This window comes from Microchirus variegatus (genome assembly GCF_963457635.1).
Source record: "Microchirus variegatus genome assembly, chromosome: 1".
Taxonomy (NCBI): domain Eukaryota; kingdom Metazoa; phylum Chordata; class Actinopteri; order Pleuronectiformes; family Soleidae; genus Microchirus; species Microchirus variegatus.
Window position 1 is genome coordinate 43,686,849 of NC_139802.1, and position 19,378 is coordinate 43,706,226.

The 19,378-nt window shown below is 39.9% G+C and overlaps 1 protein-coding gene across 1 annotated transcript in view; it reads left to right on the top strand.

Moving 5' to 3' along the window:
- Positions 1-4,390: 4,390 nt before the first annotated feature.
- onecut2 (one cut homeobox 2) overlaps positions 4,391-19,378 on the top strand; it is a gene marked incomplete at both ends in the record, with an annotated part of 28,081 nt that continues 13,093 nt past the window's right edge. Inside the window, one exon of the mRNA XM_083898139.1 lies at positions 4,391-5,690. Coding sequence (XP_083754265.1) covers positions 4,391-5,690 — 1,300 coding nt within the window. The remainder of the gene's footprint in view (positions 5,691-19,378) is intronic.

Genomic DNA, 19,378 nt, shown 5'->3' on the forward strand with positions numbered 1-19,378 from the left:
ACCATACAGACCTGAAATCATGGTCTGGTCTCCTCTAATCTGGTCTGGTCTGGTCGGGTCTCCTCTCCTCTGGTCTCCTCTGGTCTCCTCTAATCTGGTCTGGTCTCCTCTAATCTGGTCTGGTCTCCTCTGGTCTGGTCTGGTCTGATCTGGTCTACTCTCCTCTGGTCTGGTCTGGTCTCCTCTAATCTGGTCTGGTCTCCTCTGGTCTGGTCTGGTCTGGTCTGATCTGGTCTACTCTCCTCTGGTCTGGTCTGGTCTGGTCTGGTCTGGTCTGGTCTGGTCTGGTCTCTTCTCCTCTGGTCTCCTCTGCTCTCCTCTAATCTGGTCTGGTCTCCTCTAATCTGGTCTGGTCTCCTCTGGTCTGGTCTGGTCTGGTCTGATCTGGTCTACTCTCCTCTGGTCTGGTCTGGTCTGGTCTGGTCTGGTCTCTTCTCCTCTGGTCTCCTCTGCTCTCCTCTCCTCTGGTCTGGTCTCTTCTCCTCTGGTCTGGTCTCCTCTGGTCTGGTCTGGTCTTGTCTATTCTACTCTGGTCTGGTCTGGTCTGGTCTTGAAGTGGATCAGAACCAACACTTTTCACGAGATGTTTTTTAATTGTTTAAAAACAAGACAGGTGATCTGCTGTGGCGCCCCCTACAGGTAGAAGACAAAAGTATTTTATTTTATATAACCAGGTCAAAATCAGATTAGATCCAGATTAGATCTAAATATCTGAGTTATAAAGTAAAAAAAAAAAAAGGGATCACATATGTGCAGTTTTTACTAAATATTTAAATAAAAACATCACCGACATCTTCTCGTATCTTTTATTTACTTTTTTTATATTCTTTAAAAATGAACCTCTTTATTTGTATATTTTTCCTAACAATCCTGTGTTCTTGTCTGAAAGAGGAAAAGAGTGTTTGTCATGAATCAGATGTTGTGATGTTGTTGTTGTCGTTGTGTGTGTGTGTGTGTGTGTGTGTGTGTGTGTGTGTGTGTGTGTGTGTGTGTGTGTGTGTGTGTGTGTGTGTGTGTGTGTGTGCAGCAATTATTGGTAATTAAATAGAAAATAAGTGACTTGTTGTTTGTGCTGTTGTCTGTGAGTCTTGTTATTATTTTTACGATGATGGATCAGAGAGTGAAAGGGAGACAGAGCGAGCGCAGCAGACAGAGTTATTTGGCAGCCATTTGTCCTTGGAAGTGTAATGAATTGTAAAGTGAACACAGGCTACAGCCCATAATGCTCTTTTCAGAGCGGCTCCCACGCTCATCACTCCACCCGGAGACTGTCGATAGCGTCGCAGCGTCCCGCGCTAACACATCATTCACTCTGCTGCAGTCGCCACTCCAGACTGTGTGTGTGTGTGTGTGTGTGTGTGTGTGTGTGTGTGCGTGTGTGTGTTCTTGTACTTGCGGCATACTGAGGACCAGTGAGGGTTTTTAACCAACAAAGTGAGGTCATTTTTACAAAGTGAGGACATTGAACATTTTCATTGAAACCACTTCCTTATGTTGTAAACATGCTATACTCTGTTTTTAACAGAGGTCCTCGATTTGGTGCTCTTTTTTTCAAATTTTGGACAACATAGTATATTGTGACATTTTGTCATATTTTGAACCAAAATTTTTTTTGTCACATTTTGGACCAAATTTTTTTTTGTCAAATTTTGGACCAAAATTTTTTTTGTCAAATTTTGGACCAAAATTGTTTTTGTCAAATTTTGGACCAAATTTTTTTTTTTTAAATTTTGGACCAAAAATGTTTTTGTCAAATTTTGGACCAATTTTTTTTTTTGTGAATTTTTTTTTTGTCAACATTTTGGACCAACATTTTTTTTTGTCAAATTTTGGACCAACATTTTTTTTTGTCAAATTTTGGACCCACATTTTTTTTGTCAAATTTTGGACAAAAACTTTTGGTCAAATTTTTTTTTTACATTTTGGTCGACATATTTTTGTAAAATTTTGGACCAAATAAAAAAAAAAAAAAAAAAAAAAAATGTTTTCCAGACCTTTTTGCTCTGGGGCTCCACCTGCAGACATGTTATGGTACTGCAACCAGTAGTTCTTTGTAGATGTCATTCATGAAGTAGATATTTTGTTATTGTTTGTCAGCAACCCAGTCCTCAGTATGCAGCAAGTACAAGAATGTGTGTGTGTGTGTGTGTGTGTGTGTGTGTGTGTGTGTGTGTGTGTGTGTGTGTGTGTGTGTGTGTGTGTGTGTGTGTGTGTGTGTGTGTGTGTGTGTGTGTGTGTGTGTGTTTGTGTGTTTGTGTGTTTGTGTGTGTGCGTGCGTGCGTGCGTGCGCGTGTGTGTATGTGAGCTGCACACGAGCTGGAAACAAACATCTGTGGAAATCTGAGAGTCCAAATTCTACGGACTGTGACTTTATCACTGTGCTGCTTACTGTTATCATTGTGTGTGTGTGACGAAAAAAAGACCAACATGTTGTAACATGTCACCAGTTCTATGTTATGTTACTTAATGTTATGTTACAGTATGATATGTTGTTACAGTATGATAGTGTTAAGTTACAGTATGATATGATGTTACAGTATGATATGTTATGATATGTTACATTGTGATATGATATGTTACATTGTGATATGTTATGTTACAGTATGATATGATATGTAACTGTATGATATGATATGTTACATTGTGATATCATGTTACATTATGATATGTTATGTTACAGTATTATAATGTTATGTTACAGTATGATATGTTACAGTATGATAATGTAATGTTACAGTATGATAATGTAATGTTACAGTATGATATGTTACAGTATGATAATGTTATGTTACAGTATGATAATGTTATGTTACAGTATGATATGTTACAGTATGATAATGTTATGTTACAGTATGATATGTTATGTAACAGTATGATATGTTACAGTATGATATGTTATGTTACAGTATGATAAGGTTATGTAACAGTATGATATGTTATGTAACAGTATGATATGTTACAGTATGATAATGTTATGTTACATAATAATAATGTTATGTCACAGTATGATATGTTACAATATGATATGTTACAGTATTATAATGTTATGTTACAGTATGATATGTTACAGTATGATAATGTTATGTTACAGTATGATAATGTTATGTTACAGTATGATATGTTATGTAACAGTATGATATGTTACAGTATGATATGTTATGTTACAGTATGATAAGGTTATGTAACAGTATGATATGTTATGTAACAGTATGATATGTTACAGTATGATAATGTTATGTTACAGTATAATAATGTTATGTCACAGTATGATATGTTACAATATGATATGTTACAGTATTATAATGTTATGTTACAGTATGATAATGTTATGTTACAGTATGATAATGTTATGTTACAGTATGATAATGTTATGTTACAGTATGATAATGTTACAGTATGATAATGTTACAGTATGATGCTATTGTTTGAGGGTTATTTTGTATTGATTGATGTCCATATTTGTTGATAAATGGTGTTCTTGTAAAGATGATTAATATTGGTTTGTATTCATTTCATTTCACTACTGATTATCGTTGTTCATTTTTGTATTGATTATGGTTACAAATCTGGCATTTTCTATCGATTATAAAGCTTTTTTGTATCTAATATTAGAGTCATTTTACTATTGATGTTATTGATATGTGATTATTTATCGCACATGTTTATAAATGTAATATTTTGCAGTCATATGACTTTAACTCTCACAGACTTGTGTCTGAACAGAAAATGATTTAAATGTCACTCACAAGCAGCAGCAGCAGCAGCTTCACTGTCTCCACATCTGCGTCCATCAAACACACCGATTGGCAGCTCGGCGCCTTCGCCCCGCCCTCCACATCCATGTCGCGTCTGTGATTGGCCGCTGGTGTCATCAGTCATGAGGATGGCTCCTCCTCCTCCTCCTCCTCCTCCAGCAGCAGCAGGAGCAGCAGGGTGGGTTGAGCGGTGAGTGTGGGGACCGTGGACAGCTCCTCACTGAGCAGCAGAGCAGCGCAGGCGGAGGAGAGGGCTGGATATGGGGGAGGCAGCGCACAGGCCCGCAACATACACATAAAAACTGCCTTTTTGTTTGTTTGTTTTTTTTGTTGTTTTTGTTTTGTTTTTGTTTTTATGCTTTTTCTTCCCTTTTTTTTTACCTTTTTGACATTTTGAATGTGCGCGCACCGGTGGAAGAGGCACAAAGACACGGAGCTGGAGAGACCGCGGGGGGGACGACGAGGAGGAGGCGGCGGCGGCGGCGGCGGCGGCGGCGGAGGCGGAGGAGGCGGAGGAGGACACAACCGAGGGAGCGAAGGGGAAGAGCGGGGACGCGGACACTGACCCATCCCGGAGAAGGACAGGAGGAGACGGAGAGACAGTTCGTGACCTGATGGACTGAGAGGACAGATGAATGAAGACTGCCTACACTAACGCCTATCGATGCCTGGCCAAGGACCTGGACGCTTACGCCATGAACACGGACATGACAATGGACGGCATTGGCAGCCTGCATGGCGGGGTGGCGGTCAGCTCCGTGGCCCCTGACGCGGAGCTGATGAGCGTCCACAGCCCGCACCATGTCCGCGGGAGCTCTCTGGGGGGAGGAGGTGGTGGAGGAGGGGGAGGAGGAGGAGGGGGACCCGGGGCGGCGGCGGCGGCAGCGGCGGCGGCGGCAGCCACCCTGCGGATACACCAGGACCTGGCCGCCGCCGCCGCCGCCTCCTCCTCCCGCTCCGCCATGGTCTCCGGCATGGCCACGATCCTGGAGGGCGGCGGGGAGTACCGGCCCGAGCTGTCGCTGCCGCTGCACCACGCCATGAGCGTCCCGTGCGACACCTCCTCTCCCGGGATGGGGATGAGCGGCACCTACACCACCCTGACGCCGCTGCAGCCGCTGCCGCCCATCTCCACCGTGTCCGACAAGTTCCACCACCACCATCACCACCACCACCACCACCAGCGGCTCTCCGGCAACGTGAGCGGCAGCTTCACCCTGATGCGGGACGACCGCGGGCTGCCGGGCATGAACAACCTCTACAGCCCCTACCACAAGGACCACATGTCCGGGATGGGTCAGAGTCTGTCCCCGGTGCTGGGCAACGGCCTGGGCTCCATACACAACACCCAGCAGGGGCTCCACAACTACGGCACCGCCGGGACGCACGGGGGCCACGACAAGATGCTCAACTTCGACGCGCACCACACCGCCTCCATGCTGGCCAGAGGAGACCACCACCACCACCCCCACCACCACCAGCACCGGGGCCTCGGTGGCCCCGCGGCGGGCATGATGCCGCACCTGAACGGCATGCACCACCCGGGCCACCCGGGCGCAGCGGCGGCGGCGGCGGCGGGCCACCACCCGCACCCCCATCTCCAGTCTCCGTCCCACGGGCCGGTGTTGACCTCCAGCCGGGAGAGGCCGCCCTCCTCCGCGTCGGGGCCGCAGGGAGGCAACGGTGCGGGGCAACTGGAGGAGATCAACACCAAGGAGGTGGCGCAGCGGATCACGGCGGAGCTGAAGAGGTACAGCATCCCGCAGGCCATCTTCGCCCAGCGGGTGCTGTGCCGCTCGCAGGGGACCCTGTCCGACCTGCTGAGGAACCCCAAACCCTGGAGTAAACTAAAGTCCGGCCGTGAGACCTTCAGGAGGATGTGGAAGTGGCTGCAGGAGCCCGAGTTCCAGAGGATGTCGGCGCTCAGACTGGCAGGTAAAAAAAAAAAACAAGAGGAAGAAGAAGAAGAGAGAGGAGAGAGAGAAACTTACACCTGCTGCACAACACACACACAAAAACACACATTATTGTTATTTATTATCAGGAAAATCCTTTATTTTTTTCATTTATTTTTGCTCAAAATCGCATGAAAACATCATCAATTATTATCTTACTTAAATTAAATTAAATGTTGGAAAACTTTTTCCTTTATTTGCGTGTTTTCCCTGCTCTCAGAGTGGTTATTATGATGATGATGATGATGATGATGATGATGACCATCACTGATCAATAACAACAAGAGATCGATATGAAATGACAAGGTCATGGGATTTCCCTCCAACACTCACTCACTCCTCTCTCTCTCTCTATTTTCTGTGTTTATTTATTTATTTATTTATATTTGCGAATTTAATCTCATATTTTAATACATTTTAGCAGATTTAAGTAAATACACTTTTTAAATACACAGTTTTTAATTCTCATACGAGTGTTTTATTTAAAAATAATAATGGACAAAAGGGAAAGAAAAGTGTATTTAATGCAAAAATTCACTCTTTCATCGTCGTTGCTGTTGTTTTATTGTCATTAATCAGTGGATTATATGGGATTATTTCAGCAGGCTGCTGTTTTATTCCGGTGTTTTATGGCTTTTAAGGACTCAGTGAGTGAGTGAATGAGTGAGTGAATGAATGAGGGTCTGCACGGTGCGTGGGTCTGGTGCCCCCTCTAGTGAGGGACCTGGTTTGTGTCCGCCCGTGGATCCTTCTTTTGTCTGCAGACACACAATCAGTCAAAGAGTCCAAAAATAAATCTGGGATTATTGTGGAATATTTAACACATCCAGTGAATTTAGAGTCATATAAAAACATATGTGATGTCATTTTAAACCTGCAGATTAATAATCTGGTGTGTTTGTCTCTAAGAAAATGCCAAAAAATATGTGTTTAGATTTGAAAATATATACATATATATGTATGTAAAATTAATAAATATATATAGTTTAAACACATCCCATAATAACATAAATAAATGAATATAAAATGGTGAGAAATAAACAGAGAAACTTTAGTTTTAACTGATTTGGACCAAAAATGTCAAAACAGTCGATAAATCAATAAACGTCTAAAACTGGATTAGTTTTTACTTCTGAGTGAAATAAATTATTTTTAAATAAACAGCTGTTTATGTCAATACAATTAAATGATTTACAGAAAAAAACAATCACATTTAACTTTAATTTAAATAACAAATAGTAAATGTTTCTCTGTTTAAAATACTTTATTTATAAAGTTTTTACACGCTTGTATTATTTTGTTATTAAAGGGAATTAAAATTGTAATATGTATGTTGTTAATTAATGAGCAAGAAAACAATTTAGTGAAAACATTTAAATCATGACTTTTATATAACAGTGTTATTTAATAATTATTCCACTGTGACACAGTCATCGGTTTATTATAATAATTATTTTCCTTCTTGTTTCTGGGGTTTTTGAAACTTTAGATTCTGTTGAGAGGAAACAGTTTATATTCTGACTTTTGTAGATAATTAAATCAGTGATTTTAGTTTGATGAAGAGTTGGTTTTTGTGTTTTCTTTTATAAAAGTAGCATAAAAAACAGTTTTTGTGTTGTTTTTTTTCAAACTGTAGATTTAAATGAAGTATTTTAAATGTTAGCTTCTTTAACCAGCTCCCAAATTCTATAATTGTCAGTATATGACATATACAGTTTATCTAATGTAGATACAGTTAAAATGTAAATGAAAAACTATTATTGTTTAGTGTTTTAGAGGAAAAAGTGGAGAAAGTTTTAAAAAGGACTATTTAAATTATTTATTCATATATTTCAAATAAATAAATAATAAATAAAACATTTACAGGAAACGACTAAAGTCATGCTGATTATTTCAGTTACGTTGTGTTTTTTAAAACACACGAGTGTGATATAAGAAGATTTAAGCTGCAATTTCATTGTTTTTATGCTCTTTATATTCTTTATATCATAAACACTTATATTTTAAAAGTTGTTGTGTGTCAGATTCTCAGCAGTAAACCCACACATACATAAAAGTGTCAAAATAAAATGATGTAAATGTAGATTTTATATGTAAAGTTTATTTAAAATGTGGATTTTTAACCTGTCGGTCCAAAAATATCCATAATATCCGTTTTTCACTATTTAAACAGTGGAAAATCTGTCTTTATATTTCACAACGTATGAATATTTTTTGCTCCTGTGTGTTAAAAACTTTATTGATCTCCAGTTAATGAAGTAACAATAAGTAGAAACGTGTATAAATAATAAAAGTCAGAACTAAAAAGAGAAAAAACATAAATACAGGGTGTAATTTAGTGTCTGTTGTTGTTTGTTTTAAAGTTTAGTGAATAAAACATTCACCAAATATATAAACAGACTCATTTTCAACATTAAATCTATTTATTATTTCATATAATCCTGTTTTTGTTCAATATTGATTATTCACACACTGTTCTTTAAGGATTTAAATATCATTTGGTTTCTTTAGTGGCTTTATTTGTTTATCTTTGTTGTTATTTATGGTGAGTGTGTGTCACATGTGCGGTCGTCTGCTCGTCAGGAAACACAGTCACGTGTTTGAAAAGCGTTGATATTTGAAATGTGATGAGTGGATTATCTCTGCGGGACGTTTAAAGGTTCGTCCTTTGATCGTCAGAGGTTAATGATACAGAGCAGGGAGGGGGAGGGGCCGGGGGGGGAGGGGCGGAGCCGCAGGAGTGCTCGTGTGATCTGTGCGCCCCCTGCTGTGCGTTTGTGAAATGTCACCGCGAACACAATCTGCCGCTCTGCTCGTGTTTGACGAGATGTTCCCGAACGTTTCAAACCTCAGATCATCCATCGATCGCAACTTTTTTACGACCACAGAGCACTTTGTTTTTCGTAATAACGAAGTAGCTACTGCGAGAAGGTTTTATTAATCTATCTTCGTTTTGTTCGTACGATATCGCCACGCGATACGTAAAAAAACGAACTTGCAATAAGTAATGCTTGTGATGATTTTAATAATTCAGTCGAGTCACTGTTTCCGAACTTTATAGTCAAAACGTTTTCGTTCATATATATCGACCAGGGACACGACAACGTACGATATCGTCACGCGCTACGTAAAAAAAATTAACTCGCAATAAGTGTGGCGTTTTTTTTAAACACGAATGGGGAAAATCGTTAATATTTTAACGAAAATGTTACAGAGCTCATTAAGCGTAAAATGCGGTGCTAGCGATTTATTTTCACCACAAGGGGGAGCTTAGTACTTTTAAATGATTCAAAAATGATCTCACTTAAGATTCTTGGGGGGTTTTTTCACGTTAAAATGTTCGCAATGAAACGTGTAACATGAGTAACGTGGGTTTTATTTATTTTTTAGTAGTTTTGTTAACGTGAGTATTGTTTTTTAACGTTAGTGACAAATTTTTGTCAATTTTGTTCTACATTCGTACAACTTTCTTTCGTAACGTGATAAAAACATTTGGAACATTAGTAAACGAAAATAAAGTCTAAAATTGGTAACATTTTCTTGTAATGCTATTGACAGATTCGTAAAAGTAGCAAATTTTATGCTAATTTCTGAAACGGGAGTCACGTTTTCATAGAATTACAGCGTCTTGTAACGTTTTTGGTAATATGTTCTTTTTTTTGTACAATTATAACATTTTGTAGCATATTGTTGAAACAAATGCTAATTTTGCAACTGGTAACATCAAATGTTGTCCACAAATAGAGGTTCGCAGACAAATATTGAAACAAATTTTGCATGAATATCATTAATCGCAGGATAACGGTGACAGGAGACGTCGTTAGTCAAAGTCCAGATATGCAGCACGGAGTCATTTATCACGTCAGGACAGGAATTTACATCAATAAATCTAATAAATGTAGAGAAGATTACGCTCAGCGCAGATGTGATTATAATTTAATGCACAGAAGACGATGTCGTCTGATTTAATCGTTGAGAATCATCCGTTTCATAACGTACATGGTAAAATAAGCATTAGTTTTTTCAGTTCTGTGCATAATATTAGTTCAAATGAGTCAAATAATAGTGAAATTGGCTTATTTTTTCCGTCCCATAAACGCACAGAGCGACGTAAACAAACACCGAAACGACCTGAAAGACAAACCGTTATATAATGTATATTTTGGTTTGCCTTTTTGTTCCCGCGACGGCCTCGGTGCAGACGTAAGCAGGAAGCTCAGACCGAGCAGAGACAGATAAAAGCAGCGCCGGAACCCGATCGCGGCGTCAAGCGTGTCACTTTAGCCCCAAATCAGCAGAGATTCACCTGCTCGGGATCAGGATATTTGTGATTAAATATCATGGAAGAATATGAGGCTGTTGTTGAGTCGCTCGTTTTCTGAGTTTTTTTAGAAGCAGAGCGAAAGCCTGCGCTCCTCAATCAACAACGCTACAGGCAAACCAATAGAGCTGAGGTCAAAGGTCAGAGCTGCAACACTCAGACAATAGATGGAGCAAATATTCCCTCGACCCCGAGACGAGCCGAGATTTCTGCTCTTTGTCTCGACGTCTCTGCGTTTACTGTAAGAGCGAGAATAATAATAGGTATATTTAACACATATATGACCTTTTAGATGATTGTTATTATTATGACAAACAGATATAACTAGGAATAGAGTGTAAAAGTGAATTAAACGCTAAATAAAAATATGATTTTGCTGTTAAAACCCCACAGGGATTATACCTGAGTGTAATTATAGCGGAGAATTACCGCGCATGGATTATTGTACACAGTTAATAGCATCGATGCGGTGAATCCCATAATTGGGTTCCGTATTCGTTTCATTAACTCGTTCACGTTCTCCTCGTCTTTCTGGAGCAAAAGACAAAAAAAAAAATCAGTTTTATTGATTTCGATTCTACAGGAGAAACGTTAGAGCTGACTCATAACTAACAACGCACTTAGATTTGAGGTCATGTTTGATTATTTTTCAAATAACTTAGTGAATTATGACTAATTTAACCTGTGCAGACAAACGTGTTTGGACTCACCCGTTTATAAGTGTCGGGATTCTGCGCTTTTGGATTCCAGAAATCTCGTCGTCGTCGGCGTTAATAACACGATCTGAACAAGAGAGAGATCAGTGCTTAATTACTTAAACATAAACTTCTTAAATTATGTCAATATTTTATTTAAAACCAAAATATTCACATTCGTTTATTATAATTTGACCAAAAAGTTGAGCCGTAATGATCACGTAGCTACGCAGCTGTGCGAAGAACTTCGTTTTTTAAACAAAAACGTCACGTTAATTAATTTGTTCATAACTGAAAATGTGAAAACAACGTACGTAAAGTACTGCCGCCTTTTAATATCGACATATTTATACAAGCAATAAAGAACAGAAGAAGAAGAAGAACGCTGACTCAGCATTCACACTAGCAACCGCTAGGCTAAAGCGCTGTAGCCGTTTAAACGCTTTGGTTTGAATGAGCTGAGGAAAAGTGGGAGGAGTTAGTGACTCACAAGAACATAAGAATTATCGAGGAAAAAGAATGAAAAACAATGGACGCTGACTCAGCATTCATGCTAACTGTTTGAATGCTAACAATCGTCTGGTTCTTTGGCTAAAATGTTGTGGCTGCAATAACCGTGAAGGTTTTGATCCCCTAGTGGTTGAAATCAGCTGACAAAAGTGGGAGGAGCTAGTGATTAAAAAAAAAAAAAGACAACACTAGCAAGAACCAAGAATTATCGTGTAAAGAACATAAAAACAATTGGGTAAATGCTGACTCAGCATTCACGCCAACAATCGACCAGCCAGTTAGCATTTGTCCCGTTTTCCTATTTCGACATGACTAATCGAGCACAGATCCAGTAGTTTGCCGTTGAAAGCAGACTTCAGTTCCGTCCAAACGCTCACAGACGACGATGATGTTTCACCGTGTCGTTGTCACGTTAGCGCTAAAGCTCGTGCTAAAGCTCGTGCTGAAGCTGAAGGGCCTCAAAAATAAAAACCCTGGTAAACAACATCAGATTAAGTGAGTCTGCGCCTCAGGGAACAAGCCGATGATACGAGTTCCACCATTTCATCCATCACACTCTGGCGTGTTAGCGCTCACGTGTCCTCAAACGCTAATTTAAGCACGATATTGACGAAACGAGCGTCGCCGAGCGTAATCGTCGCGATGACAACAAATGGTCTCAACATCTGGACGGAGCTCTTTTTTTTTTTTCTTTTTTTTCCCCGTGTTTTGAAATCAATCTGTTTCTTTGCCTCGCAATCTCTCTCTCGCTCTTTTGGGGGAGGGGGAGGGGGGGGGGAGGTATTATGTGATTGTCCAGGGAATTGAACACAAGAGCAGAGGCAGCAGCGGCCCGATGAATTATTGATGGGAATCTCGGCGTGACCCGCCTCGGCCTGCTCGCTTCACTTCTTCTTCACCTCGCTGTCGGGTTAACCAGGCAAAATGGAGGAAGGGGGCAGAGAAAGAGAGAGGGAGAGTCCATTGTTTGGCTGGAGGGTTGCTGCCTGGCCGCGGCTGCAGGTGAATTATGGATGAAAAGAGAACGACGGTTAAATCAGCGTTAGCGCGGAACAGCGCGCACGTAAACAAACATGGCGGACGTAAAAGGTGCTGCTCTTTTTTCATTCAAATGACTAAAAGTTAACAGGTAAAAGCTGCTCAAGTGACGACGTGTTCTATTTGAAAGGGATTTTGATGTTTGTGGACAGAGATCAGTACAAACAAAAACTAGCTAATTTTAGCGAGTTAAGAAAAAGCTCACCTATCTATCTATCTATCTATCTATCTATCTATCTATCTATCTATCTATCTATCTATCTATCTATCTATCTATCTATCTATCTATCTATCTATCTATCTATCTATCTATCTATCTATCGCTAGCTTCATATCTATCGATCTGTCTATCTATCACTAGCTTGATATATATCTATTGTTAGCTTTATATCTATCTATCTATCTATCTATCTATCTATCTATCTATCTATCTATCTATCTATCTATCTATCTATCTATCTATCTATCGCTAGCTTCATATCTATCGATCTGTCTATCACTAGCTTGATAAAGATCTATTGTTAGCTTGATATCTATCTATCGCTAGCTTCATATTTATCTATTGTTAGCTTGATATCTATCTATCTATCTATCTATCTATCTATCTATCTATCTATCTATCTATCTATCTATCTATCTATCGCTAGCTTGATATCTATCTATCTATCTATCTATCTATCTATCTATCTATCTATCTATCTATCTATCTATCTATCTATCTATCTATCTATCTATCTATCTATCTCTAGCTTGATATATATCTATTTTTAGCTTTATATCTATCTATCTATCTATCTATCTATCTATCTATCTATCTATCTATCTATCTATCTATCTATCTATCTATCTATCTATCTATCTATCTATCTAAGTCGATAACATTCTCACAATAATTATACAACTTAAAATCACTGTTAAAAAAAACTACAATTCCAACAGGAAACAGGAAAGTTTTCTTCACTTCTGCTCCGACACCAAACTCCATAGAGAAAACCAGCGTTTTTTTTTCCCTCACTTACAAACAGGACTTGTAGATCCACTGCTGCCTCGTTTGGTAAGTTTGTGCCGTTTTGGTAAATCCAAATATGAGGATTTCAAACACGGAAGTCACAAAATGACACGTTTGAACTGACAGATGGAGGCGGAGGTGGAATCTACAGCCCTGTTTGTAAGTGATGTAAAAAATCGCTCATTTTCAAGTTTGTTTTCCGAGATAACGGAAACAAACTTCGGTTTCCTTTGGAAAAAAGGCGGTTTGATGGTACGATTTCTTGTTGTGGGAATACACAGATGTACATACATACATAAATATATAATATATACCTCGTACATCCGTTTAAATGTAGCGGGAGGCTTACTGTACGAGGGGTGTTTTGACAGCAACAGATTGGTGTGTGTGTGGGGGAATCGGTTCTTTGTTTCCTATAACGTCCACTTAGAGTCAAATTGTTCTGAAAATCTGAACGACGAGCCGAAATATTTTCCATTTTACGCATCCTGCTGCGAGCAGACATACAGTACATTATTAATGAGCAGGAATCTGCTTTATGACACCGATTACCAGCAGTTACTCTGCGTGAGTGTGTGCGTGTGTGTGTGTGTGTGTGTGTGTGTGTGTCAGACTGTGGGAATACAGTTTGCGTCCGTTTTTCAGGGGTTTGTGCTCTGACCCTGCTGCATATTCACAGGCTGCTATCGATCCGTATTAATGGATTTCAGACTGCTGAGCGGAGGCTTTTGATGTTTGTTTGTGTGTCGGCGTGAGAAGGTTTTTTGACGGAGAGCGTTGAGACCGCGGCCGCTGCGGAAAACAACCGGGTGGACCCCGACGTCTTAAAAAGAGGCAGCACAGAGGGCTTAAACCTGACCTTTGTCGCTCTCCTTGATGCTTCCGCCGCGGCAGAGCTAAACCCCCACTGGGTGTGCGTTAAAACCTCAGAGTCTCCACAACCTTCACCGTAGCGCCCAATAAGAATATCAGCGGCACAGCGTAGTGATTTTTCCGTTAAGTCTGTCTGCAGCGATTACGCTGCGGCGGCGTCGTCGGAGCAGTGGAGGCGCAGGGCCGGGCAGAGCGCGGCGGCTTTGGCCTGAGAGGAGAAAATAGTGCTGTCGCCGCTTTATTGCGCCGGTCAAATCGAATGTGGCACCTGGACTTTGAGCTAATGGAGGCGCTGAACAATCAGCCGAAGCTCTGCATCGAGACACACAAACATATGCAGCTGCAGCAGCATGGACACAGATCTGAATCTAACAGTTAGCTCACCCGGTTTGTTTCTGAACAGTGGTGTTGAGATTAAAGACTACATCTATCTATCTATCTATCTATCTATCTATCTATCTATCTATCTATCTATCTATCTATCTATCTATCTATCTATCTATCTATCTATCTATCTATCTATCTATCACTAACTTGATATCTATTTATGGCTAGCTTCATATCTTTATATTGCTATCGATCTACAGTTTCTATCTATCTATCTATCTATTGCTAGCTTGATATCTATCTATTGCTAGCTCCTTCTATCTATTTATCTATCTATCTATGGCTAGTTCATATCTATATATTGCTAGTTTGACATCTATCTATCACTAGCTTGATATCTATCTATTGCTCGTTTAATATCTATCTAGCTTAATCTACTAGCTTAATCTATCTATCTTTATATCTATATATCTATCTATCTACCTATCTATCTATCTATCTATGGCTAGTTCATATCTATATATTACTAGTTTGACATCTATCTATCTATCTATCACTAGCTTGATATCTATCTATTGCTAGTTTCATATCTATCTAGCTTAATCTGCTAGCTTAATCTATCTATCTATCTATCTATCTATCTATCTATCTATCTATCTATCTATCTATCTATCTATATATATATATATATATATATATATATATATGGCTAGCTTCATATCTATATATTGCTAGCTTGATATCTATCCATCTATTGCTAGCTTGTTATATATCGATCTATCTATCGCTAGCTTGGTATCTATCGATCTATCGTTAGCTTGATATCTATCTATTGCTAGTTTCATCTATCTATCTATCTATCTATGGCTAGTTCATATCTATATATTGCTAGTTCGACATCTTTCTATCTATCTATTGCTAGCTTGATATCTATCTATTGCTAGTTTCATATCTATCTATTGCTAGTTTCATCTATCTATCTATCTATCTATCTATCTATCTATCTATCTATCTATCTATCTATCTATCTATCTATCTATCTATCTATCTATCTATCTATCTATCTATCTATCTATCTATCTATAGCTATCTAGCTAGCTAGTCAAGTAGCTTCCAAGTTGCAGCTGTTAACCCTCACACAATAAAAGGGTGTTTTTGAACATAAACATCATGTTCAGTATCTCATGTGCTTTTTGTAACATCATCATAAACTTAACTACAGTCAGTGAAACGTTTGTGTCGATGTACGATGTCGAAAGAACAACACGAGGCGACGTCCAGTTCTGTCGTAAAGGTCCGATCGATGCGCCAGAACCTGCACAAACGTAATAGTACGTATCTGGAAGCGATGTGGAAAATAAAAATAAAATGCGGCTCGTGCTCGTGTTTTAGCCGGAGTGGGGCGAACACTGGCTGATCAATTATTTACAGTGTATCCCAAACATTATGTAGGATTGATTTACAGATGTTTATATGAGGCACATAGAGCACCTTTAAATAGACCAGGCCCATGGACATCTCTACCCATTTCAATCCCCCCCCCTGGTTCATTAGTATTGGTATCACCGCTCGGCTGAAATAAGTCTGTCCAGAGGTGTAATGTACGACGACAGGCAGGAGCGACGCGACGTGCTACGGCTAGCATTTAAAAACAGTGTTAAAATAAACCTGAGGTTGGATAGTTAAGTGGCCAAAATCATACATTTACCTACAATATATAAGAAGGTCACAGTAATACATGAAATTACGTATATTTATTATTTTATTTAACGTGATAGTTCTGTGTTTTTCTTGACGTTTGCTGTTTACGCGCCGCGCAGGGGAAAAACAAAGCTGCCAACACACAAATACTGATTTTCTCCACTTAATAAAAGACTCATCACATCAAATCTACATCGGATTTAGTCTAAAATATCTTAAGAATAACGTTTTTCCGCTGTATCTAGCGTTTTAGACAGTATTTTCCCACCAGGAACGAGACGTTTGTAAACCACCGATTCTCCAAAAACGCTGATTTTCTCTATGGGGTTTGGTGCAGGAGAAACGCAAAAAAACGCAAAAACCTTCATTTTTCCGGATGGAAAACACCGTCTAACGGTGAAATATGGTGGAAAACAACGGTGGACTTAAAGTAACGAGATATAAAATACTAAATATTAAAAGTATTATTTATTACGGATGATTATTGTTGATTAAAAAGGGGGGAAATGAAGTTAAAAGTACTTTTTTTCGGTTGTTTTTTTTTGAGTGTCAGTGTGTTGCCGTGTGAATCAGCAGCCGTGTGTGTGTGTGTGTGTGTGTGTGTGTGTGTTTGTGTTTGTGTGTGTGCGGAGGGATGATGTGGATCGATGGCTGTAATCCCGAGCAGATTAAAAGAGCATTAATACTGGCAATGATAACGTAAACGGTGCAGACCCAGATCTGCATTGATCTGCAGGAACCTGATCCAGACCTGTTCCTGGAAGAGATGGAGGAGGGAGGAGGAGGAGGAGGAGGAGGAGGGAGCTGTCAGGAGGAGAGAGACGGGGGGAGGGGGAGGAGAAGGAGCCCGGGGGGGGGAGTTTTTTATTGGTTTGGTCCTGAATAATATTAACAAATAATCCCAATAATAAAAATAGATGCAGATCAATAGCTCAGTAAGTGAGCGACGTTAGCGCGCCGTTGCCTGGAGATTTGCGATGCACGTCGGCGTCCAATAAAAACGTCGGTTTCTTGTAACGAGATGAAAAGAGTCTTTTATAGACGTTATTGATCGTTGTTTATGTGCTGGTATTTATATTTCCTCTGGTGTTGTGGTGTCAGTTGCCCGCTGAAGCTGCTGTCTGTCAGCGCGCCGCCTTTTTCCACTCGGTCAACGGCTGCCGATTGTGTTTGGACGTCTGTCCTGCAGCTGTTTTACACCCACACACACACACACACAGGTGCTTTTATTTAAATTAAACAAGCGTATTAGTGAGTATTTGAGATATAAATGGGCCGTAGTTAGGATTATTCTGGTGTGTTTTTGTGCCTAAACTTAACTACATTACAATTTTGTGCGTGTTTTCCATTAAAAGTCACACGTTTATTCATCAAAAGAGTTGCAAAATGAATAGAAAATATAGTCAAGACATTGACAGGGTTAGAAATAATGATAGAAATTCATTATTTCTAATCACGAAGAACCAGCAAAACTGTTTTCAGCTGTGCTAACATCATTGCACAAGGGTTTTCTAATCGTCCAATAGCCTTTAGCAAATACAATGTACCATTAGAACACTGGAAATGGGCCTCTATACACCTATGTACATATTCTGATTCATTTAATGTTATATTTATTGAAAAAAAAGGAACATTTCTAAGTGACCCCAAACTTTTGAACGCTGAATAAATTGTAAACATGTAAATTAATAGCATCATTTTGGTTCAGAAACCTGTGCTTAACATAATGTTTTGGTTGTTATAAAACACCAGATTTTAGCCACTTAACAAAAGACAAATTAGCGTATTCGTAACGAACGTGCTAACCTACGTCACATGTAGCGCTAGGTGACGGGCGAACGCTCTCGAAGCACAACAAATAGCCGCTAGCTAGCCAGTTCGCTAAGCCGCTTTCATAAATCGTCAGTTATTTTCTGACATTAGCGTTCAAAGCTCAACGGTCCTTTGGACGTATATCAAACCAACATATTCCAACACATTTCGGCGCGGTAACGCGCTTATTTGCGTAAAAATATTTTACAAACGAAATAGCTTCTCGGCAGACGTGGCCGCCATCTTTGTTGAAAAATATCAGCCGGCTCACTGAATTCGCAAAGCATCATGGGTAATTTCATCTCATCTTCCACTTCGTTTTAAACCCGCATCAGAGCTCACTACATTTTAAGGGTTGATTATAAGGGCAAAATCGCAATTCCCGCAAAATTTAGGGTTAGGGCAAAAATGTAGGGTTAGGGGGGAGGTACGTATGGGTTTACGTAAGGACAGGAAGTTAACATATGGCGAGACCCACAATCCTTATGATATCGTAGACGTAAAGCTAGCGTAGATGTTATCATGTGACCGTGGAACTAACCGTGGTGCTAAAAGCTAAAAGCGCTCCACCTGCTGCAGGTTTTTGGTGCTAAACGCTAACCAGACGAGCAGCCAGATTGATGTGAATCACACACACACACACACACACACACACACACACACACACACACACACACACACACACACACACACACACACACACACAGATGGGTTTGAAGGGAATCCTCCGTCTATTTGATTGGGCCCCGGCCCCCGTAACTGGATTTATTAATCTGAATCTGTCCGTTATTGGATTATGTTTCATATTGGATGGATGGGATCCAATTGTAGATATTACAGCGCTTTAATGGAGACAGGTTTAGCAGGACACCAAGAACTAAAGATAAGAAAATAAATAAATGGGACCTTTTCTATGAAGACACACACCTTTCCTGCGTTTACAGCCGCTCAGCTTCCTTTTTTTTTTTTTCTTTTTTTTTTGATCAATCACCAATTACAATAGAAGCGATTGATCAGGGTTAGGATTATCTTTGTGCCTGTGTTTGTTCTGTGATGGTGAGACAGAAGAAAAACATGTCGCTGATAAGAGGGGAAAAAAGGTACGAGAGAGGCTGGTTAACTCATCATCTATTAGTGTGTGTGTGTGTGTTAGTGTGTGTGTGTGTGTGTGTGTGTGTGTGTGTGTGTGTGTGTGTGCGTGCGTGCGTGTGTGTGTGTGTGTGCGTGCGTGCGTTCAAACAAAGCTCCCCTCTCCTCACTGTCAACATTCACCAGGTCAAAGGTCAGCGATGTTGACTCTCGTTTCAGAGCTTCGAACTTTCTCTGCCGAGACTTTTGACGACTTTTAACTGTAAACTAAAACATTTTTTACATATATATTT